Source organism: Carassius gibelio, chromosome B22 (assembly GCF_023724105.1).
Source record: "Carassius gibelio isolate Cgi1373 ecotype wild population from Czech Republic chromosome B22, carGib1.2-hapl.c, whole genome shotgun sequence".
Taxonomy (NCBI): Eukaryota; Metazoa; Chordata; class Actinopteri; order Cypriniformes; family Cyprinidae; genus Carassius; species Carassius gibelio.
The window spans coordinates 19,948,342-19,976,181 of NC_068417.1; the positions used below are offsets into that span (position 1 = coordinate 19,948,342).

A 27,840-nucleotide genomic window follows, 5' to 3' on the forward strand; every position below is an offset into this window, starting at 1 on the left:
GAACAACCAAACGTTTTATTAAGATAAATTATGTACATTAGTATTTACACTAACAAAAAATACTCTGCCACAAAGAAACAAATCTAAATAAATAAATATAATAACACTTTTCTATTATAAACACTATTTACCCTCCAGTACACTCACGTTTATGTTGACTGCAAGATTCTAAGTTAAGGAAACTTACAGGTTAATTGACATTCAGTTACTTGCTAACGTAGCATTCTATCTGGGTAATACTATCACCAGTTAATACTATTTTCCACAGAATATGCATTTGAAAGCCTGGTCAGTCACTACTGCTAGTTTATTTTTGTGGCTAGCTAGTTATTTTGCTTACTTACGCTCTGACTCTGCTTTATGAAAAAGCTTCTTATGTCCCATTTCTTCTTGGGTGGCATCTACAAAGTACAAAAAGGGGCAAACCCCCCCCCCCCATATTAAAATGTTTTTACTCTGGCCTTTGTATGTGGCAGAGAGACAGCCTTTGTAACTTACCGCCGGCGTCGTCAACATGCGCGCGCACACAAACCACCCGCTCGCTGCTAGTGCAAGCACAAAAGTAGTCCCGGCCCGCGCATGTAGCCTGTCAGATACCCCGCCGCCAATCAAATTACGGCGTTTCTTGTACTGTCGTCGTCCTGGCCGTTAGAATCTATCCAAATAGCAGTTCAAAGGAGCTTGCTAAATATTGGTGGGGACAAATTTGTCATCTCAAAATATTGATAGGGACTAGTACCTAGCGTCCCCCCCTAAACCTAGGCCCATGGTTTTTTTTAACAGTGTAAGAAATTATATGACAATCAAACACACCTGATTTCCCTCAGCCCTGAAAGCATGTTATTTATATGTGATTTATGCTGTCTTGTGTGATGAGCTTTCTGCATTCTTTAATCAATCATGCATCATAATCAATTTGGTACATTTACATAAAAAAAAAAAAAAGTTATTTGAACAACAATAAAGAAAAGTGTGATTACTGAGGCAGTACTTGATAAGAGTATTTTCAGTTAAGTTCACATAATCACCTTTTTTTTATTGAAATGGGGAATACAGGGTGGATAAATCTTTTGCTTTATGGATGTTATTTGGCTAACATCTGACTGATCCAGCGATTGAGCCGGTATCCATTTGTGATCTTTAATCGGGAACATAACTAGTCCTGAATTAGGTTAGCAGTGAAGCATTGTTCCTTTGATGATGAATCCACGCAAAAACATATCCATGTTTGTGATAAAAATTATTTAAAGTGAACTTAATAGTCACTACAGGCACACTTCAAGTTACAAACATTTGACTGGATTTCATCAGCTCCATGATCTGAGGGTGCATGCCAAAGTTTGGAACACTGCCACCTATGAGTCATGATGAGTCAATAACTTTTGAACAGATAGTCAGAAAAGGAAAAATCTTGTTGTCTATGGATTGTCAAATGTCAGTTTTGCCAGGATCGGAGTTACTACCTGTTTTTTTTAAATGATCTGCTCAAAAGCTGGTATGAATCATAGACAACATGTCCCGGATGTACTTAAGAAGTTTAAACATTGCGTCACCTAGTGTCCCAGAGATATAAGGATTTTTGCTAAAATGCTTAGCTTTTGAAAACATTGTCCAAATTGGAATTTTTCCAAATCCTTGGCTTATGCTGATTCTGACAATGTCTCATTTGCCGTTTTCCATTAATGTGCCGTCAGACATACAGTTTTTTCACTATTCCTCCTCCAAATTTTGTCCAAAATCTGATCAGAAGCTCTTTGGACTGCACGGAAACGACTGAACAGATTTTTGATATTCACTTCTGTTCCTGAGAAATACCTCTTGGAAATTGAACATGCTTATGTTTGTTGTCTTATGCTAGTTAGCTTAGCATGCTAATATATTAGAGGTTAACCAGTTACCATACCGTTTAATGTGACTCTTCAGTTTTAAAGTTAACCATAAGCTATGTTATGTTATAATTATGTTATAAATAACTTAGTTTTGCATGTTCATCTGGTTAATTGGTCCTCACTAAGATTAAAGTTTTTTCCTTTTCCTCGCTCGGAGTTGCTCTCAGATCGGTTCTGAATTGCTCTTAAGCTATGACTCCTGCATAGAAAAGCTATATTAGGATCTCTCTAAGAGGATTCTTAGAATCTAAGAATACAGGCCCAGCACTGTCATTCACAAAATATTTTATCGTGCCACTAAGATTTCTCCTAAATAGCAGTTTTGAAGTGACACACTCGAGTTCACAGTGTTCAAGACGGCAGATAGTGAATCCTGTTTGCTTTCATTAGTTTACAAAAGTGCAATGTTTCATTGCTATTCTGAGTGCACACAAATAAATGTAGAGTTTTTACAGATACAAAAGATGCAATACTCATATCTAAATAAATAAAAACTATGAAGTATTTTAAGAACAAATGATTGCACTGGCACCTCCATCTGTCCTATAGTAGCCAAAGCACGCTACTGTTCAGATTCCCACTCCGCACAAACATGTGACCTGCACACTTTTGTCTAAGCTAACATTAGATTGAGCTGCCATGTAAAGTTGCTAATACATAGCCTACATATTTCAGATGATAAGCCATATTTGAGGTCAATGAATGTTAGGTGAGCATATGGATGTCCTGCCCGATGTACTTTATAACCACATAGACCAGTCATTAATGATTTGTCTGTCACGGACTGTGTGATTTCACAACTTAATGTGGATTTTATTTTTTTATTTTTTTGCGACTAAGGAACAAATACAATTTTGGTAATATGCATATACACAGCCTTTTAATTAGCCAAGTATAATAATCATGGCTGATAGTAAGACATAAAACATAAAAGAAAACCAAACTGGATGCGAGAACAGCTATGCTATATTAAAGATATAATTAAAACCAGAGGTGGAAAGTAACGAATTACATTTACTCGCGTTACTATAATTGAGTAGCTTTTTTGTGTACTAATACTTTTTAAAGTAATTTTTTAAATCTTTAATTTTACTTTTACTTAAGTATATTTTGTTTGAAGTATTGTACTTCGCTAAATTTTAAAACACATTAATTACGGAGTAAAAAAAAAAAAAAATCGCTCCCTGGAAACTACGGCAGTAAATAATGGGCAGGAGGGCAAACTGGCGCTAAAATCACAAGAAAGATGCAGACACACAAAACAGGCGTTAGTGGTGCAGACACCGCTGAAAACGAAACCCCGTCATATTCTGAAGTCTAACTGGAAGGAAATGAAGTGAACCCCTGGTACATATGTATGCTCTATTATGCAGTGTAAGCTGTACTTTCCTAGGAAGACCAAACTAGTAGCTTATAAAATCTTGACGAGACATCAACCCTTTGCAAGAACATAGAGGTAAGCTAAATAATTGCATCGTTGCATTGGTGGTTAAAATGAAGCTTTGACATTTTAGCAAGAGGTTTTGCACAAATTAGCCAAAAAGACAGTGGTGAGGAGTGTGCTATATACAGTCTTGTTCAAAATAATAGCAGTACAATGTGACTAACCAGAATAATCAAGGTTTTTAGTATATTTTTTATTGCTACGTGGCAAACAAGTTACCAGTAGGTTCAGTAGATTGTCAGAAAACAAACATCCCAGCATTCATGATATGCACGCTCTTAAGGCTGTGCAATTGGGCAATTAGTTGAAAGGGGTGTGTTCAAAAAAATAGCAGTGTCTACCTTTGACTGTACAAACTCAAAACTATTTTGTACAAACATTTTTTTTTTCTGGGATTTAGCAATCCTGTGAATCACTAAACTAATATTTAGTTGTATGACCACAGTTTTTTAAAACTGCTTGACATCTGTGTGGCATGGAGTCAACCAACTTGTGGCACCTCTCAGCTGTTATTCCACTCCATGATTCTTTAACAACATTCCACAATTCATTCACATTTCTTGGTTTTGCTTCAGAAACAGCATTTTTGATATCACCCCACAAGTTCTCAATTGGATTAAGGTCTGGAGATTGGGCTGGCCACTCCATAACATTAATTTTGTTGGTTTGGAACCAAGACTTTGCCCGTTTACTAGTGTGTTTTGGGTCATTGTCTTGTTGAAACAACCATTTCAAGGGCATGTCCTCTTCAGCATAGGGCAACATGACCTCTTCAAGTATTTTAACATATGCAAACTGATCCATGATCCCTGGTATGCGATAAATAGGCCCAACACCATAGTAGGAGAAACATGCCCATATCATGATGCTTGCACCTCCATGCTTCACTGTCTTCACTGTGTACTGTGGCTTGAATTCAGAGTTTGGGGGTCGTCTCACAAACTGCCTGTGGCCCTTGGACCCAAAAAGAACAATTTTACTCTCATCAGTCCACAAAATGTTCCTCCATTTCTCTTTAGGCTAGTTGATGTGTTCTTTGGCAAATTGTAACCTCTTCTGCACATGCCTTTTTTTTAACAGAGGGACTTTGCGGGGGATTCTTGAAAATAGATTAGCTTCACACAGACGTCTTCTAACTGTCACAGTACTTACAGGTAACTCCAGACTGTCTTTGATCATCCTGGAGGTGATCATTGGCTGAGCCTTTGCCATTCTGGTTATTCTTCTATCCATTTTGATGGTTGTCTTCCGTTTTCTTCCACGTCTCTCTGGTTTTGCTCTCCATTTTAAGGCATTGGAGATCATTTTAGCTGAACAGCCTATCATTTTTTGCACCTCTTTATAGGTTTTCCCCTCTCTAATCAACTTTTTAATCAAAGTACGCTGTTCTTCTGAACAATGTCTTGAACGACCCATTTTCCTCAGCTTTCAAATGCATGTTCAACAAGTGTTGGCTTCATCCTTAAATAGGGGCCACCTGATTCACACCTGTTTCTTCACAAAATTGATGACCTCAGTGATTGAATGCCACACTGCTATTTTTTTGAACACACCCCTTTCAACTAATTCAACTAATTGCCCAATTGCACAGCCTTAAGAGCGTGCATATCATGAATGCTGGGTCTCATTTGTTTTCTGAGAATCTACTGAACCTACTGGTAACTTGTTTGCCACGTAGCAATAAAAAAATATACGAAAAACCTTGATTATTCTGGTTAGTCACATTGTACTGCTATTATTTTGAACAAGACTGTATATCGTCTGCGATAATATCATAATTTTTGTTTTAATGATGTGCGCGCACATTTATAGTGCCTTCTTTCACTGTGTGATTCAGTCTCCTAAAATGCATTTAGAATGATCACAAAATTGAAGATATAGGGGCAGAAAATTCACATATTTATATAATTTCATATATTAAATCAGAATCACACAAAGAATGCCGTCTTTTCCTCCAAAAATCATTATGAATATATACATACAAATATATAACAGTTCAGTAAACAAGTTAATTAAGAGACTTGCATTTTAGACACCATATTGCCTTTTTTAGCTCTATTTCTACAACAGAAAATAATTCCAAACACAGCCACCAAAGCACAGTTTTGCGTCTCTGAGCAACGTGACAGTGTTTCGTTCCTGAATGAATCAACCGTTTAAATGATTCGGTTCAATCGCAGTGACTCACTTATTAACAGTGACTTTAACAGTGAGCTTTTTATTTATTTTTTTATAATTAATTTCTTATCATTTCAAATGAGTATTCAACATTTTATGTCTTGTATATCAAAACAATATTCGTGCATTTGTAACTGCAGGTTAAATGCATTCTTGTCCTGCACTAAACAGTGTAATACATCTAAATGCTACTTCCAATGAATCTTCTGCATTTCCTCTGCATTAAAAGATGAGTTTGTTGATACTGATTTGCCTGGTAACAGCCCAAATGTTTTATTATTCTAAATAACTGATTCCTTTAATTAAAAACAACTAGTTTGAGATTAATAGGCCTATCCCAGGGTTGTCAAACTCAGTTCCTGGAGGGCCGTAGCCCTGCAGAGTTTAGTTCTAACCCTGCTCCAGCACACATATCATGTAGTTTTCAAATAAACCTAAATGATTAGATTAGCTGGATCAGGTGTGTTTAATTAGGGTTATATCTAAACTGTGCAGGACTGTGGCCCTCCAGGAACTGAGTTTGACACCCTTGGCCTGTCCCATTTTTGGCTCCCTCCCACTGTTAAAATGTAACTAAGTAATTTTTACTCTGAGTAAATTTTAAATGAGCTACTTTTTACTTTTACTTGAGTAGAATATTTTTGTACTCTTTCCACCTCTGATTAAAACTTTGGAGTTGGGATAACCTCCAATCCAAAGCTGATACCTTTTAAAAAGCTCACTATCGTCAAATGTTTCTAAAATGTTTCTATTCTAAGGTAGATTACTGGCAATAACATTTTATGTATGGAGGTATACGCTTAACGTTTACAGTATGTCAGTATACTCCTAACATTTCACAGATTTAGGAGCTAATTTTAGCACTAAAACGTTTTGTGAAATATTCTTAGAACAAAAATTTTTCAGCATAGTATGGTGACCCATACTCAGAATTCACGCTTTGCCTTTAACTCATCCAAAGTGCTCACACACAGCAGTGAACACACACACACACACACACACACACTGTGAACACACACCCGGAGCAGTGGGCAGTTATTTATGCTGCAGCACCTGGGGAGCAGTTGGGGGTTGCATCACCTTCAGAGCTCTTAATGAATCGCAAGATAAGAACGTTTCCTTTCAGAATGAACACAAAACGAGAAAACATGGGCAGTGCAAATGTAAGGCAGAAACAGAAAGCTCTCCAAAAGAGACAAAAGACAAGCTATGACAAACAAACAAAAATGCTGAAAGTGTTATTAAAAAATGACATTGTGAGAGTGGAAGATGCAAACTGCTGGGACAAGAAGGCTGTTGTTTTGGAAGAAGTAATCCAAGTAACTAATCCAAGATCAGTTGTTAGAACAGAGAATGGACAAATTCTTAGGAGAAATCGCAGAAGTCTCCTTAAGATGCCTAACTATGCCTAGTTACATCTGAAAAGCACCAAATAAATTATTTTTTTGTTGTTGTTTTATATGGCTGTTTAGAATAAGAATAAGCTGAATCCTTGATGACTCTACAAGGGGAAAGAAATGGTTTACTGAAAATTTCCTAAACATTCAGAAAATATTTCTCTAAGTTCCACCATAATGACCAACATTAAATTTCAGCAGGGAAGTATATGCCTAACTTTTCAGCTACAGCTCTAAGAATTAAATACAGATAAAAAATTTGTCAGTTATATTCCTATTAAGAATATTTATTGTTGTCAGCCACTTTAACATTGTAAAAACACAGTTTGAACATTAACACTGCACTGCACTGTGCATACATACAGGTAAATGAAAAATTTTAATAAAGATTAAATTAAAATGCGTTATAACAAAAGTTACATAACTGTACTGTACACACACACACATACATATATATATATATATATTGTGTCCAACAAGTATTTGAGAAAAACATTAATTTCATAATGATATTTCCCCTCCGTTTAAAATTCTTATTATCCAATGAAAGGATACATTCTTGTGAATTTTTTAAATAAAAAAATCAAAAGGATTAACAATGCAGATGAATTTTCACAGCCTTTTTTGATCATATTTGCCAAGGGTGCCAATATTTGTGGGCATGACTGTATATATACACACACACACTTTACTCAAAGATTAAATTAAAATTTATTAATTAAAACTTATTACATAGATTGAAAAAGAATAGAGCAAGCTAGTGTTAGAGGTCTTTTTTTATAATTGCATAATAAATGAAAAGAAAATAGATAGAATACAAAAAGATTAGAAAGGTAGTTAGATTTTTTTTTTTTTTTTTTTTTTTTAAGAATAGAATTAGAATAGTGAGTGTTAAAGTTAGTGGGTCAAATAAAGATGGAAGAGATAGGTTTTAAGCCGATTCTTGAAGATGGCTAAGGACTCGGATTGAGTTGGGGAGGTCATTCCACCAAGAGGGAACATTTAATTTAAAAGTCAGTAAAAGTGACTTTGTGCTTCTTTGGGATGGCACAATCAAGCGACGTTCACTTGCAGAACACAAGCTTCTAGAGGGCACATAAGTCTGAAGTAACACATTTAGGTAAATGGGTGCAGAGCCAGTGGTAGTGTTGTAGGCAAACATCAATGCCTTGAATTTTATGCGAGCAGCTATTGGAAGCCAGTGCAAATTGATAAACAGAGGTGAGACGTGTATTCTTTTTGTCTCATTAAAAATTAATCTTGCTGCAGCGTTCTGAATTAATTGTAAAGGTTTGACAGAATTGGCTGGAAGACCTGCCAAGAGGGCATTGCAATAGTCCAACCTGGACAGAACAAGAGCTTGAACAAGGAGTTGTGCAGCATGTTCCGAAAGAAAGGGCTTGATCTTGATGTTGAATAAAGCAAATCTGCAGGATCGGACAGTTTTAGCAATGTGGTCTGAGAAAGTCAGCTGATCATCAATCATACTGTAACTCCAAGGTTTCTAGCTGTTTTTGAAGGAGTTATGATTGATGTGTCTAAATTGATGGTGAAAGTCCCGGGAACCAATGTTCTTTATGTGTTTTTTTTGCCTTATTCAAGTGATTTAACATTTTAGTTTTTCACTAACCACACATAACATTTTTTTTCTCTCCACTCTCCCTTACGCTTGTGTACACTGTGTGAACTGTTGCACTATTGTCCTGCAAGAAAACAGAATCACAATTAAAAATAAAATGGCTGAGGGTTTACAGAAAAGTCACAGTTGTCTTACTGTTCTCTTTACCCAGATATGCACAGAATGTTGTATCAACATAAATCACCTCTTCTTCCCGATTCATAAACCTTTTAATAAAAACCAAACAAAAAACAAAACAAAAAAAAACAGAAAATGGTTACAAATTGATTACAAATCACCATTTTAAAGTTAACAAAATATGCTCAAGCATATGCAGGGTGCGATTTGCCGGGGGGGGATGCGTGGGATTTCCCCCTTTCTGGTCAATGTATCCCTGCCTCTGCTTAATTATTTTTATCCCCGGTGGGGATAAATTTATCCCCCCCCTCAAAGTGATCAGTGCTACTACACTAGTGGTGAGACGGATCACAAAACCTATCACGGATCCATGGTCTGATTAAAGTCAATTTTATTTTAAAATGCGCTATTTTGGCTGGCTCATCCTCTCTGTATCATAGACAGTAAAAGAAATGGACACAGCGATCCCATTGGATTCAATGGAGAAAAATGAAGTCAATTAGAAGCACGCACTTCCTAGGGGTCGAGCGTACTGCGCAGACTCAAACTGAGCTTGATGATGTAAATGTCACGTGAGCAACCTGTAATTATTCTAATCGCTGTGCTAAGAGAAATCTGAATCACCCACCGAATCTTCCAGAGAAAGGCGAGTGTGAACAGGAGCAAATTATGGTAAGTATTCCGATTAATTATCTCCCTCGACTTTATGCCTCCACGTCCCCCCGATAGCCTCATAGACAGTAAAAGATTGCCTGCGAGCTTCTCCTCCTGTCCATACGGTAATTTCTCTACTGTGCGACAGAGAGTCGCTGGTTATGACACAATCGTTAGCCTATTTTTTACAAAAACTGCTTCTACGGGACCATAACGTAAGATACAAGGTAATGGAGCCTTTTATACACTTTCGTGTTTCTTTAGAAATAAAGAATGGACAAATGGAGTCTTTAAACGCCTCAGATGTAAAGTTATTCGCTTTCAAAGTGACGCCAAAATGAATGGGAGTCAATGGAATGCTAACAGCAGGTGGGGGTCCGCTAGCCAATGGCGGCGCCCAGGGGTGCTTCAAAAAAAATATGAAACCCTGCCCCCTGCCCTGTATTCACCACTCTGCAGACTTGCTCAATACCCCGCCCACGGCGCTATTTGATTGGTTAAGCTCACGAGTAATAGCCCATCAACACTTGCGAGACAATTGAAGCCAGTCCGCTTGGCAGTGGAGTTGCCAACTTGGCAACTTTGTCGCTAGATTTAGCAACTTTTTTCCAAAATAGCGACTCGCGACAAATCTAGAGGTCTCTCTTTCCCAGCGCGAGCTTCTCTCTCTGCAACTGCTGTGTTCAGCGAGCGCAGAGAAGAGCAGCACTTTCAGTTAAAAAAAAAAAAAAGATATTCTGTTGCTTCTAACTCTATTTTACAAGCAAGTATAGCCGACATCAGTAACAGCCCAACCACCGACTTTATCGTATGTGTATTTTATTTCATTAGTGCAGATTAATGTTTGAGAGCTGGTTATGTAGTCTTAATGGACCGCGTTTCAGTCATTATAATATTCATTCCGTTGTCTGACAACAGAAACATTAAAATATAGTAATAAAAACTGTTTTATTGAGAATTAGATTAAATGGCTAAATTAAATTGCTGTATGTGAGCATAGGGATGCAATACAATACGACGCACTTACGTCATAAATATGCTAATTAGCACATGACATCATCTAGTTAATGTTCTCATTATTTATTTTTATGAATTAAAATGTTTCAAACACCCCCCCCCCCCCTCCCCCCTCTGTTTTTTTCACAAATCGCACACTGAGCATATGTATTTTTGTAATGACTTGCCTTCTTTTTCCTCAAACCTACAACTGCAGCTATGCACGCAAGCAGCACTGCTATAATTGTTATAATGGCTATAAGGGCTTTTGGCATCATGTGTTTCGAACGGTTATCCAGTCCTGTAATACACAAAAAAAGAAAAAAAAAATTGTTATATATATATATGAAAATAGAAAAAGATTTCATTCATTTTCCAGGATGGGTTATAAAAATGTAAACCTATAAACATGAATGTCTTCTAAAAGTTTTTTTTTTTTTCTCTAAATTTAGGAATAAAGTAGCATATACTGTAGGATCAAAGTTATCCAAATAGGATCCAAGTAGAATTGATGCCACACAAAACAGAACAATTTCATATGGGCTGTATTATATCTTATAATACAGAAATAATAATAATAATAATAATGGCAAGCTTATGAAAGATACTAAAATGTCTTAACCAAGATATGACCTAATCCTTGTTTAATCTAAGCCCTGTCTGTGATACCAAGGCCTGACTCATTTACAATTAGAAGATAGAAGACTAATTAATACCTGCACATGGCTGACAGAGTTGAGTGATGTTGATGTTGTGTTCAGTCTGGTTTGTGATGGGATTGTTGATCACACAGCTGTAGATGTTGTTCTCCTGATATTCCACCTCCAGAGGTAGAGAGAGACTGATGCTGAGATCAGACACACTGATGCTGGACAATAAACTGTTTCCTTTGTACCAGGAGAGAGTCACAGCACTCACATTCACAACTGAACACAGCAGTGAACAATTGGATGTGGATGATCCTGAAGAACATTGTGAAGAGTCTCTGGTGATGACAGGAGCAGGCAGACGTGCTGGACAGAGATATGAACATTAAATGATGCTCTGTTGGCTATTGCAAACTCCCCCAGATTGTAACCATGATACAATTTGTGTAATAGATTTATTTACACTAGAATGTATCACTACATAGGAATCACTTTTTATGCTTAACGCAAAGTGCTATTTGTTTTATATGGATGCAATGTGCAAAAAAAACATAAAACTGTGTAAATAACATCTAACTTCATTTGCACTTATAGCATCTCGACATAAACTAAAAGTAATGAAGAGTTAGGACAACAAGATGCCAAGACATGAATATGATGTTGGTATGCATCGTCAACTTACCATAAATAGAAATATTAAACAACTTCTCTTCTGTTCCTCTGCTGCTGATGATCTGTAGTTTATAAAGTCCAGAGTGTTCAGATCTGATGTTTCTGACGGTCAGAGATCCAGTTTGATTGTCCATCTGGAGTCTGTCTCCAAATATTGTATTAGTGGCATCTATATAAATGTTTTGTCTGTGGATATCAGCAATACGAGTGTTTTGAGGTCCAAACATCCACAGAATCTGCTCCTCTCTCTGTACTTTAACATCAGTGTTTAGAAAGACAGAATCTCCTTCAGTCACTGACACTGACTTCACTTCATCTGTATCACCAATAACACCTGAAACATATTTAGAAAATATTTGGCTCTGTTATATAACAGGAATACAAATAGCAAGATATTAAATATAGATTTCTTTATCAACATTATGAACTGAATCAAGAACAGGCAGTTGTTTCCATTAGCCAATCTATCCACCTCATTTTGCAACACAGAAGAAGCATTTGCTATTTTCTGTTAATGTGTGTGAACTGTGATTCATTAGCCACAAGTGTAAATAACTGTATTAAAAAAAAAAAACACCAAAAGAGTGTTTGTGATTATGATAATAAACTAAAATAATATGATAACAAATGCAGTATTAAACTGCATAATGGACAGTTTTTGTACAGCTGAAATAACTGGAAGCAAAAGACACTGGAAACCATAACACATTCAATTTCCAAATGGCCACACCGTGCTTATGTTAAAAATAAGGTGCAAACACCTTGGGAAGCAAATTAGTAAATAGTGAAGGGAACAATCTGGTACCAGTCTTAAAGACGGAGGTAAGAATATGACTGGAAGTCAGAATTTATCACAACCATTATTATGCTGAAAGTGAAATCTAACTAAGCACACATAAGATTTTCCTGGCATCTTTAAAAAGTCAGATCTGAATACACTCCATAAACATCTTAAAAAACATTGGCTAAATGTCTATTTAAATATTTCTCAATAGAGAACTGGTCAATCAACTGAATTAAATTGAAGACAACTCCCCCACACAATAATTATATCAATAATTACAATTAATTACAATAATATGAAGTAAATTATTGAACAAATATATGTGTCAGATAACTACCTAGCACTATGTCAGCATACATGAATAAGGCATCTTCTGAATTCATTTGTTACCCTAAAATTCACAGACATCTATCAAATACAATCACACACATTGCGAAGGATCTCTGCACTGATTCAAATCACCAATTTGTTTGAGGAAGCATGCGTGTAGGCCTATATGTATTTGTCAATTCCGCTCCCCACTCATCTATTTCATCCCACTCTGGTGAAATCGCTCCACGCTCGATCAAATTCTAAATTCCTCTGAATGCCCAACAACTTCCGTTTTGAACCGACGCACGCCTGGGACACACTGCGAGCGTGGCAGACGTGGAGCGGGTTTGTTGAGTGTTCCGCTTCACTCTTCCCCGGGGCCGCGGCTGCTGTGGTTAAACCTCGCCTGATACCTGTTATGCGCGGCCGCAGGTGTACAGGCGAGAAGACGAAAATCAACACGCGGCAAACCCACTCCGCGACGCAGCCTGTATCCCATCAAGAACTCACAGCAACAACAAAACAGAACATATTTCAAACAAACAAGTTTTGAAGACAAGTCTGGGGCTTCAAAAAACTAAAAAGCTAAACATCCATGTGTTGAACATAAATTACCTCGAACTAGCCAACCATAGACTTATAAGATTTGGGGGCTATGTAGACGATATGGTACGGCTCCAGCCTTATACATGTAGTTCATAGAGCTTCTGCTAAAAGAACACAATTAAGAACAAGCTAAACAAAACAAAACAAAAAAGGCTAGTGCTATTTACCTTTCTTGAGCAACAGACAAAAGCAAAGGAAAACAGCTTTGTCCGTCATAGTCCTACAAGAACAACGTTCTGGTCTCGATGATCACACCGTAACAATGAATCACTATAGCGGCTCACTGAATTGCATTATTCTTTATGAGTTTGATTGACAGTCGTTTTAGCCAATTGTTATCCAGACTGGGTCGTTCTGCAAGAAAATACTTTTAGTTCCACGCGCGAGCAGGTTCATTCTGTGAAGCCGGGAAACACTACTGTCAGGTCGGTTATGAATGTCATTTGAGCTCAATTAGTGTTTTCAGTCTCGAGACTAAAGTCTGGTGCACGGTGTTTAAAGAAATTAAGACCAGCCAGGGGCGGTGCCAGGAATTTTGGGCCCCATGACAAAAAAAAGAAAAAAAAAACTAATTGGGTCCCCTCTGCACAGCTGTTGTCACCACATCATTCCTAATTGAACTGACAGCCTAATCCAGGTTATAATCCTGGCCCATCCTAAAACATGTCTGTGAAACCAGGCCCTGTCATAATCATGACATCACATCACAATAAAACCGAACTTTACAATAGAACAAATATCTTGATAGGGGAGAGTGGAGTAAGATGAGCCAATTTTTTTTTTTTTTTTACTTACGTGGCTCTCAAGATAAGGTAAATGAGCCAAAAGTAATGTCATTTTAGGATGTTTTCTATCATTTTAAACTTTCAGACAATGCAATCAAAAAAAAAAAAAAAAAACCCACATTATATATATATATATATATATATATATATATATATATATATATATATATATATAAATATATATATATGATTACTAATCAAAAATAAATAAATAAATTTGCCCCATGGTAAGTTAGAGGTAACATGACCTGAGTCAGTGGGTAAGATCTGGACCCCATCTGGGTGTAAACCAGGGCTGTCCAAACTCAGTCCTGGCAGGCCATGTCCTTCTGAGTTTAACTCCAGCTTACCTCAACACCTGTCTGGACATTTCTAGCATGCATAGCAAGACCTTGATTAGGTGGTTCAGATGTTTTTTATTGGGGTGGGAAACTACAGGAGGGTGGCCCTCCGGGAACGAGTTACCTGGTGTAAACTGTCCATCTAACTGAATCTGATTCAAATCCATGTATGTAATTTACCTTGACTGCCTTTCTTTTTTTTTTTTCTTCTTTTTTTTTTACGTTGTGAAATAGGTTGTGATAATGTTTTTTCCTACATATTTTATAGGACAAATGGCTGTTTTTTTTTTTTTTTGCAACATTGTAGAAATGTTTTTATAACGTTTTTATCACATTCGTAGGCTATGTCTCCTTCCGTACTTACCATGTCCAAACTAGTACTTTACATGCTGCCATCAAAATATTTACTTCACAATGTTAAATCTGAATATTCATCTTATTACCAGCACTTTTTTACATTTCATCTTACTTGTAGCGTTGCTGACTGTTATGTCTTCATGTAGACAAGAAGTACAAGACTGTGTATTTATCTTAGCAAACTTTAATAACTACTATGAACAAGCAGGTTAACATGCATGCACATGCTCAGCAGTCTTTCTTACTCATCTCACTTACTTACTATGTATATATCTAACTCAAGGGGCTTGAGTGCCATCTAGTGGTGCATTAATGTAAGGACATCACATATTCCCCTCTTAGTTAAATGAATTCTTTCTGTAACTAACAACTGGCATGAAATAGAAATAAAGAACATTAGATCTGTAATGTATCAACAAGTTTACATCTCTATGAATTATGCACTAAGAAACACATTAACTGAATGCAAAAGATCATTTTAAATAATAAGCAACATGAACCAAACTACTCAACTACTATTCAGTGTTGAATTGTCATGTGAGTGTGTGTAATGTATGTTGCAATAGTCCATGTCAGTTTCTGTTACTAACAAACATAATCTTTTAGCCAAACTGGCTCACGTCTTTGACGTTTCTCCCGTGGACAAGCATCAGAAGACACTGAATTTCCAGACAATGGAACCTGAGAGGGGATCACATTTTCAGCATTAGTGGTCAGTCCATTATCCAGCACATTAGTCGGTACAGGTGCAAGACACGATGCATGCCATTTTTTTCCATCATCCAAGAGGTAAGTGTAAGGGCCAACTTTTTTCCTAACCTCAACTGGAGGAGTGAATTTTGGATGAGCTTTTGGTACATGTGCTGACTTTTTAATGCGCACTTTATCCCCTTTCTGGAAAGAAAAATTACGCACACGATGCTTTTGGTCAAAGCGAGATTTCATGACATCCTGACGTGATGAAACACGCTTCTGCAATTCTTTAGGCGCCTGACCAGAAGGTGAGGGTTTCAAGACATTGAGGCAGGTACGCATTTTCCTTCCATGAAGTAATTCGAAGGGGGAAACACCTGTCACAGCATGAGGTGTAGCGCGATAGACTTGCAGGAAGTCAGTCACTGTTGTTTTCCATGGAGCTGATTGTAGGATTGCTGACTGAATCGTACTTTTAAGAACTCTGTGGAAGCGTTCAATAGCTCCATTTGCAGCAGGATGATACACTGATGTGCGAATATGCTTAGTGTCTCTCTTTTTCAGGAACGCAGCAAACTCTGGGGAAGTGAACTGAGGCCCATTATCACTGACCAGAGTGGTCGGGTTGCCGTGCCTACTGAAGACAGAGGTAAGAAATGCAGTCACCTGTTTTGTTGCAACAGATGCAGTAAAGGCTACCTCGGGCCATTTACTATAATAGTCAGTGAGTGTCAGAGCATATCGACAGTCCCAAACAGCAGTCTCAAAAGGGCCCACGATGTCTATTGCCAGTTTTTCCCAAGGTGCAGAAGGTAAAGGAACAGGCTGGAGTGGAACAGCAGAGGCTTTCGCAGTTTTATCCAGAGAAAGGCATAACTGACAGGCAGTAATTTTCTCTGCCACAAGTGTGTCCATTTTGGGCCACCAATACATTTCACGCAGGCGTTGCTTTGTTCTAACAATTCCCTGATGGCCCTCATGTGCAATGCGGACCAATGACTCACGCAGTTCCCCAGGTACCACCAATCGAGACCCTCTAAACACAAAATCAGCTTGCACACTGAACTCATATCTGAGTTTGTAGTACGGATGAAGAACAGGATCCAAAGCAGCAACAGAAGAAGGCCATCCAATTGTAATTTGTGTGCGCAGTGCAGAGAGTTCCGAACAGCGAGCAGAGGCAGCAGCGAACTCATCCTGAGATATAGCAGTCGGACCTGTGGACAGTAAAGCAACAAACTCAGGCTCTGTATCCGACTCAGCATCTGAAGTAAGAGGCAGAGGCAAGCGGGACAAACAATCTGCTGTGTGGTTTTCAGATCCAGCACGATACTCAACTGTATAGTTGAAACAGAGCAACCGAGCAGCCCACCGGGCTATGCGCATACCAGCTCTGTCAGTCCCTTTTGTGGTCAGCAGCGTCGTTAAGGCTTGATGGTCAGTCCGTAGAGTAAATCTGCGCCCCCACAAGTATGTCCTCCACCTTTCCACTGCCCAAACGCATGCCAGAGCCTCCTTTTCAACAGTGGAATATTTCTGTTCAGCTGAGGTGAGTGTTCTGGATGCGAAAGCGACAGTACGTTCTTGACCATCCGTGCATATTTGTGCGAAGACAGCACCTAGTCCGTAAGCTGATGCATCAGTAGAAATTACCACTGGCAGCTCCGGGTCAAATATTGCAAGAGCAGGACTGTGTACAAGTAGCTTTTTGACATCAGCTAAGCTTTGTTGAGCTTCATTAGACCAACGAAATCCACTCTCATCTCTCAGGCATGCACGCAGGGGCATTACCACAGAGGCGAAATTGGGAATGAATTTGTTGTACCATGATAGAAGGCCTAGCAGAGAACGCAACTGAACAGCATCCGCTGGTGCAGGTGCATCGATTATTGCAGAGAGATGTTCCTGATCCAACTGAATACCCTGCGATGTCACCATGTGTCCTAAAAACTTCAAGCTCTGTTTTCTGAATTGACATTTAGACTGATTCAGCACCAACCCGGCATCTTTGAGACGTTGCAACACATTCTCTAGCGCTTGATCGTGCTCTTGTAGTGAGCGTCCCCAAACGATGATGTCGTCCAGATAATTTGCAACATTCTGGAGTCCTTTTAGAATGACAACCATCATCTTTTGGAATGCAGATGGAGCAGATGCCAAGCCGTAAGGTACCCTGCAGAACCTGAAGAGGCCTTCGTGTGTAATAAATGCAGTGAGGTCCCGGCTGTCTTCATGAAGAGGTACCTGATGGTATGCACTTTCCAAGTCAATAGTTGAAAATACAGATGCGCCTTGCAGTAATGTCATCATTTCCTCCATGTGCGGCAAGGGGTAGCTATCTACTATAACTGCCTTGTTGGGCCCTCGCAGATCCACACACATGCGGATCCCCCCTGTTTTCTTTTGGACCACAACAATCGGAGAAACCCATGGAGAAGAGTCAATCTTTTCAATCACACCTGCATGCAAAAGTCGTTCCAGTTCCGTAGAAACAGCATCTCTCACAGAGAAAGGTAAGCGACGCAGTTTATGTCTGACAGGAGGTACAGATTCAGAAATGTTAACCTTGTGTGTAAAATTTTTTACACAGCCCAATGTAACATGCTGTGATGGAGGAGTGGAGAGGGCGCAGACTGAAGCAGATTGTGGCGGCGGCAGCACAGTGTGTCCATCAAATCGAAGCTGGAGTCCCTTAATCAGGTCCATGCCTAGCAAAGCTTTGCCATTGTCAACGATGAAGAAGTTTGCAGGACAGGTAAGGCCATATTTAGATACTGTAGCAGATAAACATCCTAGTACTGAAATTGGTTCTTTTAAGTAAGTAACTAAACGGGCAGTAGGAGCATGTAACGGCACAGTGTGAAAATGCTGCTCATACAATTGTTTTGGCAGGATGGACACTGATGAACCAGTGTCCACTGTGAGCTGTAGAGACACAGGGATGGCAGCAGGTGTGGCATTGATGATCACATCACACGTGACATCAAACGGTCAGTTTCTCCAGGTAGATAGAGAATGCAGACCTCTGGTAATTCAACTGAATGCACTGAACGTGTAGGAGCAGAACGGCAGACTCGTGCGAAATGTCCAGTCTTATTGCAATTCTTACATTTAGCAGATGCAGCAGGGCAATTCTGTGCGTTTGCAAGATGTCCAGCAGAGCCACAACGAAAGCATGTCCGAGCTGACGAAGAAGGAGCAGAAGCAGAGGGTTTTGATGAGGTACGTGCTTTGAATTTGGCCTTTGGACGTTGCCGTCCAAAAGCAGGAGTGGAATGTACAGCTTGTACTGGAGCAGGGTTGCTTGTAGCCATTGATTTGGCCTGAACATCAGCGGCTTCTAGCTGTGTGGCAATTGTAATTGCAGTCTCCAATGTCAATTTAGATTCCACTAATAATCTTTCACGAATGCGAGAGTTAGCAATGTTTTCAACAAGCTGGTCACGCAGCATATCATCAAGATTATCAGCAAATTCACAAGTAGTTGCCAAATCTCTCAGTGCAGCAATATATTGCAATACCGTTTCATCTGTCCTCTGCACTCGTTTCCTGAAGGCATGTCTTTCCACGACCACATTTCTTTTTGGAATGAAGTGCTCTTCCAGAGCTTTAATAGCATCTGCTAGATTGTCACCGGTATTAGGCAATGTATAAAACAGTCTCTGACCTTCAGTTCCGAGGCAGTGAAGGAGCAAAGCCCGTTTTCTGGCTTCTGGCCAGGAATCTCCAGTAGCATTTATGACAAGCATGTAATTCTGAAACATCTTCAGCCATGTTACTAATGGTATAGCAGGCTCACCGGGACAAGGCAAAAAAGGACTGGGAAATGGAGCACTTACTGATGCCATCCTCAGGGAATATCGTAAAAAAACCTCCTCGTCGCCAATTTTGTTATGTCTTCATGTAGACAAGAAGTACAAGACTGTGTATTTATCTTAGCAAACTTTAATAACTACTATGAACAAGCAGGTTAACATGCATGCACATGCTCAGCAGTCTTTCTTACTCATCTCACTTACTTACTATGTATATATCTAACTCAAGGGGCTTGAGTGCCATCTAGTGGTGCATTAATGTAAGGACATCACACTGACCTCTGGTTGTTGTACATTTTATAAACCTACATTAACATATTTAGGCCTACTAATTTATACTACACACAAATTTTGTCACTCATCGTATTTATTCCCAAAATATAAAAAGTTATATGATGTGGGTAGTTCACACACACACACACACAAAAAATAATAATTATAGTTCAGTTTATATATAAAATTATTTGAATCAGAGTTAATTAATCGTGATTTAGTTTAGTTACAAAGAGTTTGATGATACAGGAATAGAAAACATAACACTTTTATGATCAGAAAACCCATTGTCCACTAGATCATAAAGAGAAATTCTATATGATAACTCAAGATCAAGAGTATGAACACCCTCAAGGGTAGGGACATTTACATGATCTAGATCAAAGGTATTTATCAACATAGGGCTAGGCAAAAAATCTAATGCAACTTTCATTCGCATCTCGTCAGTAAAGCTCCTGTGATAAGTAGGTAACCTCTTGCACTGATTTCTAGTTGTGTCCTCCCTTTGGAAGGCCAAACAAAGTAGTCTTGCTTTCACAATGAAACAAACAGAGAGTGTTCGGACGAGTCTTGACTTTTATAAAGAATATCTCTTTGGATTTGAGACTTCAGGGTGCTTTCACATCTCTAGTTCAATTCATTTGGTCCGAACCAAGGGCAAACAATTATACATTGTAGCATTTTTCAGCTTTTTTGGTTCCTTTTCACACCACACTGATTGCTTTGGTCCGTACCAGTTGAAATGAACCAAAATGCAGTCACATGACAACATCCACAACACTCATTGGCCATGGCGTATTTCCTAAACTGCTTTTCGATTGGTCAGAATTTACTCGTGGGAAAATTCCAACATAAGAGGAAAAGCCAGAAAACAACACGGAGACAACAACTACACGTCAACACGACAGCGCGTGCTGGTTTTGTCCCTGGCCATAATCTATTACATTGTTTGTATACACCACAATATGCAAAAAATATATTTCTATAATGAAGCACGGATGCGGCTTGAAAACAACGTTCTAATGCACTTCAAACGGCGAGCGGGAATCGCTCGTAAAAGCGGAGGCGTGCATTAATTCTTCTTAACTCTGACATGCTCATGGTCATCAGACCAAATTTCTATCAGGCTCCACACCTCCTCACTACTCCAAGTTTGTCCACGGGCTGCCATGCTAAAGTGCAAACTGTCAACAAACACTTCCTCATCCCATAATTTGTCCGGTAGAAGTTTGTCAGCACCATCCTTTCTTTGAGGAGCTCTACGTTTGGTCTAAGCTTCTGTTTCCTCCTTCATTACACGCAGATGTTCCCTGATGCTTTGTTATATTTCTCCTGCATCAACTGCATTTCGTTGCCTTGTACCTTACATGTGCAATGAAATAAAGTCGAATCTAATCTGATCTAATCTAATCAGGGTAGTTAAATTGTTAAAAATGTTAAATGACTTACTTTTGGTGTTTTCCAAAAATTATCATCATCTCAATCTTCTCATTATCACGAGTCAAAGAAAATGGTCTATGAGAAAAGTTTAGGACTGCACAGCACAAAAATACCATTATAAAATAATATCACATCATAAAATAATAGGTAAATGAGACTAAACACTAAATTATTTTATCTTTATTATGTAGTGCAAACAATTTTATCGTTTAATGCACTTAGTTATTCTCCTTGTTATTTAAACTCATAACTTATAACTTCTTTGCCACAAGTGAGGACACTGTCAATGGTCTTGTAGAAAACACTTTCTTCCAGAAACCCACAACCCTTGTGTTTAAACTTTATTATATATCTGATACTTTTTACAAACTATACAAAGTCAACATACAAAAAAGCAATAACAAGAGCACACAATACAAGGCGGTGAATGATGGATTGAGTCTTGTGACAGTAGTTGGTGTGAATCTCAAATACTGATAGAACTGGAAACCTCAAAAATAACATGCAACCTCTCTGCCACAATGGTCTTGTAGAAACTGCTTTTCCCAAAAACTCATATTTTCCTCTCTCTCTTAATGACATTTATGGTGACACTGTTTCATTGAGCATATAATTTTATATTTATTTCTTTATACAAAATTTTATACAAATTCAAAAGAAATGTGAATAACAGTGGCTTAAAATATTGAACACATTTCTGAATTACTGTTCAGTGAAAAAGGCAGTTTAATGATAGAGTACACATGGTAAGGCTGGAAGAACCTTACTTTGATCTTGTGAGAGACAGACAAGAAATAGTGTATTAACATTAAGGTCATCAGTCACTCGTGAATTCAAGAAAGCGCCCCATTCATGTTTGGCTTACGACGATTTTCTTTACAAAAGTAGACTGTAATAAAGTATTGATAGCTTAAGGATCTCTCCCATTCCCCAATGGGGCATAAAAATGTGCAAATTCCAGATGTTTGTTCATGTCTTCATGTGAGGACTATATAACTGGTTCTAGGTAATGGTGACTATGTTGGTCTACTCAAATAGTAGCAGTCGGTAACCTCTGACTGTTGAAAATGTTGCTCTAATTAGGTATATAAAGATTGAGTTAGATTGTTTAAACTACTACTTAGAAGGAAGCAAACAAAAGAAAAAAAAAAAAAAAAAAACAGCTTGTGCAAAATACAGTAGGTATCAAATCAAACACCAATAATGTATTAATGCTTAAACCTAATTCTGGTATATAAATTAGAGTAAGAGATAATATAATTAAATAACTTAAAAGTGCAAAGGATAGACAGAACGAGCACAAAAAAATGGGGGTATTAAACATTAAATCCAAATGATTGAAAAAATTATACAAAATACAAAGAAACATGATATAACAGTGATAAACTGACCAACAATAAACAAAACATTTTGGCTCCTAAATTCGTATCGGGGGAGAGTGTTTTTGTTTTAGCTGTAGCGTCATTTTGGCAAATCGGAGCTGTACGCAAATGTTGTAGGCTCTGCACTGCGCAGATGAATTTTTCACTTTCAAACCAAAGTGTAAATACACATAAGTGCATACTCCATCTAGGTTCAGTTCAGATTTGCCAAAATGGCCCTACGCTGATTTGGAGAGACACAGAGTAGAGGAATTGTTGAATAAAGTCATTGTTTTTGTTCTTTGTGTACAAAAAGTATTCTTGTCACTTCATAACGTTACGGCTGAACCACTGATGGACTATTCTGTCGATGCTTTTCATACTTTACTGGACCTTGACAATGTTATTTACTTGACAGTCTATGGGACACTCTCAAGCCTACCGCTTTTTATCCAAAATATCTTAAATTGTGTTCCAAAGACGAACAAAGCTTTTACGGTTTGGAATGACATAGGGGTAAGTGAATAATGAGTCTTTAATTATTAACTTTATTTTATTCAGAAATTTTTACATAATTAAAAAAATGCCTTCAGAGTTGTGAACGGTATCTTTAAATAAAATAAATCATCCATACTTCCATTCTATTACCCAAATTTTGGCACACGTCAGACCGGGTTGCCCGATTCAACATGTTGAAATGGCATTGGGGAGAGTCAGAAATCTGATTGGATGCCTAGTTTCGTGAATGAATCAGTATGCATCACATCCTGAAATGTATGCACATATTTAAGTTGGACCCATTACAGTCACCTGCTCGCTTTAAATATGAAAACAAAAAAATGGCTCAACTCTCTCCACTCTCCCTTACGCTTGTGTACGCTGTGTGAACTGTTGCACTATTGTCCTGCAAGAAAACAGAATCACAATTAAAAATAAAATGGCTGAGGGTTTACAGAAAAGTCGCAGATGTCTTACTGTTCTCTTTACCCAGATATGCACAAAATGTTATATCAACATAAATCACCTCTTCTTCCCGAGTCATAAATGTTTTAATAAAAATGAATAATAATAATAACATAAAAAAGATAATGGTTACAAATCACAATTTTAAAGTTAACAAAATATGCTCAAGCATATGTATTTTTGTATTGACTTGCCTTATGTTTCTGTGGTACCTCAAACCTACAACTGCAGCAATGAAAGCAAGCAGCACTGCTATAATTGTTATAATGGCTTTTGGCATCATGTGTTTCGAACGCTCATCCAGTTCTGTAATACACAAAAAAAAAAATTTCATTCATTTTCCAGGATGGGTTATAAAAATGTAAACCCATAAACATGTATGTCTGCTAAAAGTTTTTTTTTTTTTTCTAAATTTAGGAATAAAGTAGCATATACTGTAGGATCAAAGTTATCCAAATAGGATCCAAGTAGAATTGATGCCACAAAAAAAAACAATTTCATATGGGCTGTATTGTATCTTAAAATATAGAACTAATAATACTAATAATAAAAAATAATAATGATAAAGGCAAGTTTATAAAAGATAATAAAATGTCTTTACTACGATATGACATACTCCTTGTTTAATCTAAGACCTGTCTGTGATAACAGGCCTGACTCATTTACAATTAGAGGATAAAAGACTATTTAATACCTGCACATGTGTGACAGAGTTGACTGATGTTGATGTTGTGTTGAGTCTGGTTTGTGATGGGATTGTTGATCACACAGCTGTAGATGTTGTTCTCCTGATATTCCACCTCCAGAGGTAGAGAGAGACTGATGCTGAGATCAGACACACTGATGCTGGACAATAAACTGTTTCCTTTGTACCAGGAGAGAGTCACATGACCCACATTCACAACTGAACACAACAGTGAACAATTGGATGTGGATGATCCTGAAGAACATTGTGAAGAGTCTCTGGTGATGACAGGAGCAGGCAGACGTGCTGGACAGAGATATGAACATTAAATGATGCAGATTGTAACCATAATACAATTAGTGTAATAGTTTTATTTACACTAGAATGTATCACTACATAGGAATCACGTTTTATGCTTAATGCAAAGTGTTATTTGTTTTATATGGATGCAATGTGCAAAAAAGCATAAAACTGTGTAAATAACATCTAACTTAATTTGCACTTATAGCATCTCGACATAAACTAAAAGTAATGAAGAGTTAGGACAACAAGATGTCAAGACATGAATATGATGCGGGTATGCATCGTCAACTTACCATAAATAGAAATATTAAACAACTTCTCTTCTGTTCCTCTGCTGCTGATGATCTGTAGTTTATAAAGTCCAGAGTGTTCAGATCTGATGTTTCTGACGGTCAGAGATCCAGTTTGATTGTCCATCTGGAGTCTGTTCTCAAATATTGTATTAGTGGCATCTATATAAATGTTTTGTCTGTGGATATCAGCAATACGAGTGTTTTGAGGTCCAAACATCCACAGAATCTGATCATCTCTCTGTACTTTAACATCAGTGTTTAGAAAGACAGAATCTCCCTCCAGCACTGACACTGACTTCACTTCATCTGTATCACCAAACACACCTGAAACATATTTAGAAAATATGTGTCTCGGATATATAACAGGAATAATTCTTTATCAACATTATGAACTGAATCAAGAACAGGCAGTTGTTTCCATTAGCCAATCTGTCCACCTCATTTTGCAACACAGAATAAGCATTTGCTATTTTCTGTTAATGAGTGTGAACTGTGATTCATTAGCCACAAGTGTAAATAACTGTATTAAAAAAAAAACACCAAAAGAGTGTTTGTGATTATGATAATAAATTAAAATAATATGATAACAAATGCAGTATTAAACTGCATAATGGACAGTTTTTGTACAGCTGAAATAACTGGAAGCAAAAGACACTGGAAACCATAACACATTCAATTTCCAAATGGCCACACCGTGCTTATGTTAAAAATAAGGTGCAAACACCTTGGCAAGCAAATTAGTAAATAGTTAAGGGAACAATCTGGTACCAGTCTTAAAGACGGAGGTAAGAATATGACTGGAAGTCAGAATTTAATCACAACCATTATTATGCTGAAAGTGAAATCTAACTAAGCACACATAAGATTTTCCTGGCATCTTTAAAAAGTCAGATTTGAATACACTCCATAAACATCTTAAAAAACATTGGCTAAATGTCTATTTAAATATTTCTCAATAGAGAACTGGTCAATCAACTGAATTAAATTGAAGACAACTCCCCCACACAATAATTATATCAATAATTACAATTAATTACAATAATATGAAGTAAATTATTGAACAAATATATGTGTCAGATAACTACCTAGCACTATATGTCAGCATACATGAATAAGGCATCTTCTGAATTCATTTGTTACCCTAAAATTCACAGACATCTATCAAATACAATCACACACATTGCGAAGGATTTCTGCACTGATTCAAATCACCAATTTGTTTGAGGAAGCATGCGTGTAGGCCTATATGTATTTGTCAATTCCGCTCCCCACTCATCTATTTCATCCCACTCTGGTGAAATCGCTCCACGCTCGATCAAATTCTAAATTCCTCTGAATGCCCAACAACTTCCGTTTTGAACCGACGCACGCCTGGGACACACTGCGAGCGTGGCAGACGTGGAGCGGGTTTGTTAAGTGTTCCGCTTCACTCTTCCCCGGGGCCGCGGCTGCTGTGGTTAAACCTCGCCTGATACCTGTTATGCGCGGCCGCAGGTGTACAGGCGAGAAGACGAAAATCAACACGCGGCAAACCCACTCCGCGACGCAGCCTGTATCCCATCAAGAACTCACAGCAACAACAAAACAGAACATATTTCAAACAAACAAGTTTTGAAGACAAGTCTGGGGCTTCAAAAAACTAAAAATCTAAACATCCATGTGTTGAACATAAATTACCGATGCGACCTCGAACTAGCCAACCATAGACTTATAAGATTTGGGTGCTATGTAGACGATATGGTACGGCTCCAGCCTTATACTACATGTAGTTCATAGCGCATCTGCTAAATGAACACAATTAAGAACAGGCTAAAAAAATAAAAAAAGGCTAGTGCTATTTACCTTTCTTGAGCAACAGACAAAAGCAAAGGAAAACAGCTTTGTCCGTCATAGTCCTACAAGAACAACGTTCTGGTCTCGATGATCACACCGTAACAATGAATCACTAGCGGCTCACTGAATTGCATTATTCTTTATGAGTTTGATTGACAGTCGTTTTAGCCAATTGTTATCCAGACTGGGTCGTTCTGCAAGAAAATACTTTTAGTTCCACGCGCGAGCAGGTTCATTCTGTGAAGCCGGGAAACACTACTGTCAGGTCGGTTATGAATGTCATTTGAGCTCAATTAGTGTTTTCAGTCTCGAGACTAAAGTCTGGTGCACGGTGTTTAAAGACATTAAGACCAGCCAGGGGCGCTGCCAGGAATTTTGGGCCCCATGACAAAAAAAATCTAATTGGGCCCCCTCTGCACAGCTGTTGTCACCACATCATTCCTAATTGAACTGACAGCCTAATCCAGGTTATAATCCTGGCCCATCCTAAAACATGTCTGTGAAACCAGGCCCTGTCATAATCATGACATCACATCACAATAAAACCGAACTTTACAATAGAACAAATATCTTGATAGGGGAGAGTGGAGTAAGATGAGCCAATTTTTTTTTTTTTTACTTACGTGGCTCTCAAGATAAGGTAAATGAGCCAAAAGTAATGTCATTTTAGGATGTTTTCTATCATTTTAAACTTTCAGACAATGCAATCAATATATATGATTACTAATCAAAAATAAATAAATTAATTTGCCCCATGGTAAGTTAGAGGTAACTTGACCTGAGTCAGTGGGTAAGATCTGGACACCATCTGGGTGTAAACCAGGGCTGTCCAAACTCAGTCCTGGCGGGCCATGTCCTTCTGAGTTTAACTCCAGCTTACCTCAACACCTGTCTGGACATTTCTAGCATGCATAGCAAGACCTTGATTAGGTGGTTCAGATGTTTTTTATTGGGGTGGGAAACTACAGGAGGGTGGCCCTCCGGGAACGAGTTACCTGGTGTAAACTGTCCATCTAACTGAATCTGATTCAAATCCATGTCTGTAATTTACCTTGACTGCCTTTCTTTTTTTTTTTTACTTTGTGAAATAGGTTGTGATGATGTTTTTTCCTACATATTTTATAGGACAAATGGCTGTTTGTTTGTTTTTTTGTATGTTACAAATATGTTTTTTCTTTTTTTTTTTTTTTTTTGCAACATTGTAGAAATGTTTTTATAACGTTTTTATCACATTCGTAGGCTATGTCTCCTTCCGTACTTACCATGTCCAAACTGGTACATGCTGCCATCAAAATATTTACTTTACAATGTTAAATCTGAATATTCATCTTATTACCAGCACTTTTTTACATTTCATCTTACT

The 27,840-nt window shown here is 37.9% G+C and overlaps 1 protein-coding gene and 1 long non-coding RNA gene across 2 annotated transcripts; one reads left to right on the forward strand and one right to left on the reverse strand.

Moving 5' to 3' along the window:
- Positions 1-8,603: 8,603 nt before the first annotated feature.
- LOC127988201 (SLAM family member 9-like) lies at positions 8,604-27,758 on the reverse strand. Its single transcript, XM_052590819.1, has 7 exons — positions 27,740-27,758; positions 26,027-26,194; positions 24,645-24,947; positions 11,644-11,967; positions 11,031-11,327; positions 10,499-10,615; positions 8,604-8,611 (listed from the first exon to the last, which is right to left on the reverse strand). The coding sequence occupies exons 1-7, from the start codon at positions 27,756-27,758 to the stop codon at positions 8,604-8,606; spliced, it is 1,236 nt and encodes a 411-aa protein (XP_052446779.1).
- On the forward strand, positions 16,002-18,048 carry LOC127986995 (uncharacterized). The gene is made up of 3 exons (XR_008161022.1): positions 16,002-16,160; positions 17,656-17,761; positions 17,882-18,048. It is a non-coding gene; the product is annotated as an uncharacterized LOC127986995 (long non-coding RNA).
- Positions 27,759-27,840: the final 82 nt, after the last annotated feature.

Bases quoted from the DNA above. Each gene is read 5' to 3' on its own strand.
- LOC127988201 (XM_052590819.1), bottom strand. The intron at 24,948-26,026 runs GTGTGTCCCAGG...GTGATACAGATG, and splicing joins CCACGTCTGCCACGCTCGCA to AAGTGAAGTCAGTGTCAGTG. The intron at 11,328-11,643 runs GTAAGTTGACGA...ATCTCTGTCCAG, and splicing joins GTTTAATATTTCTATTTATG to CACGTCTGCCTGCTCCTGTC.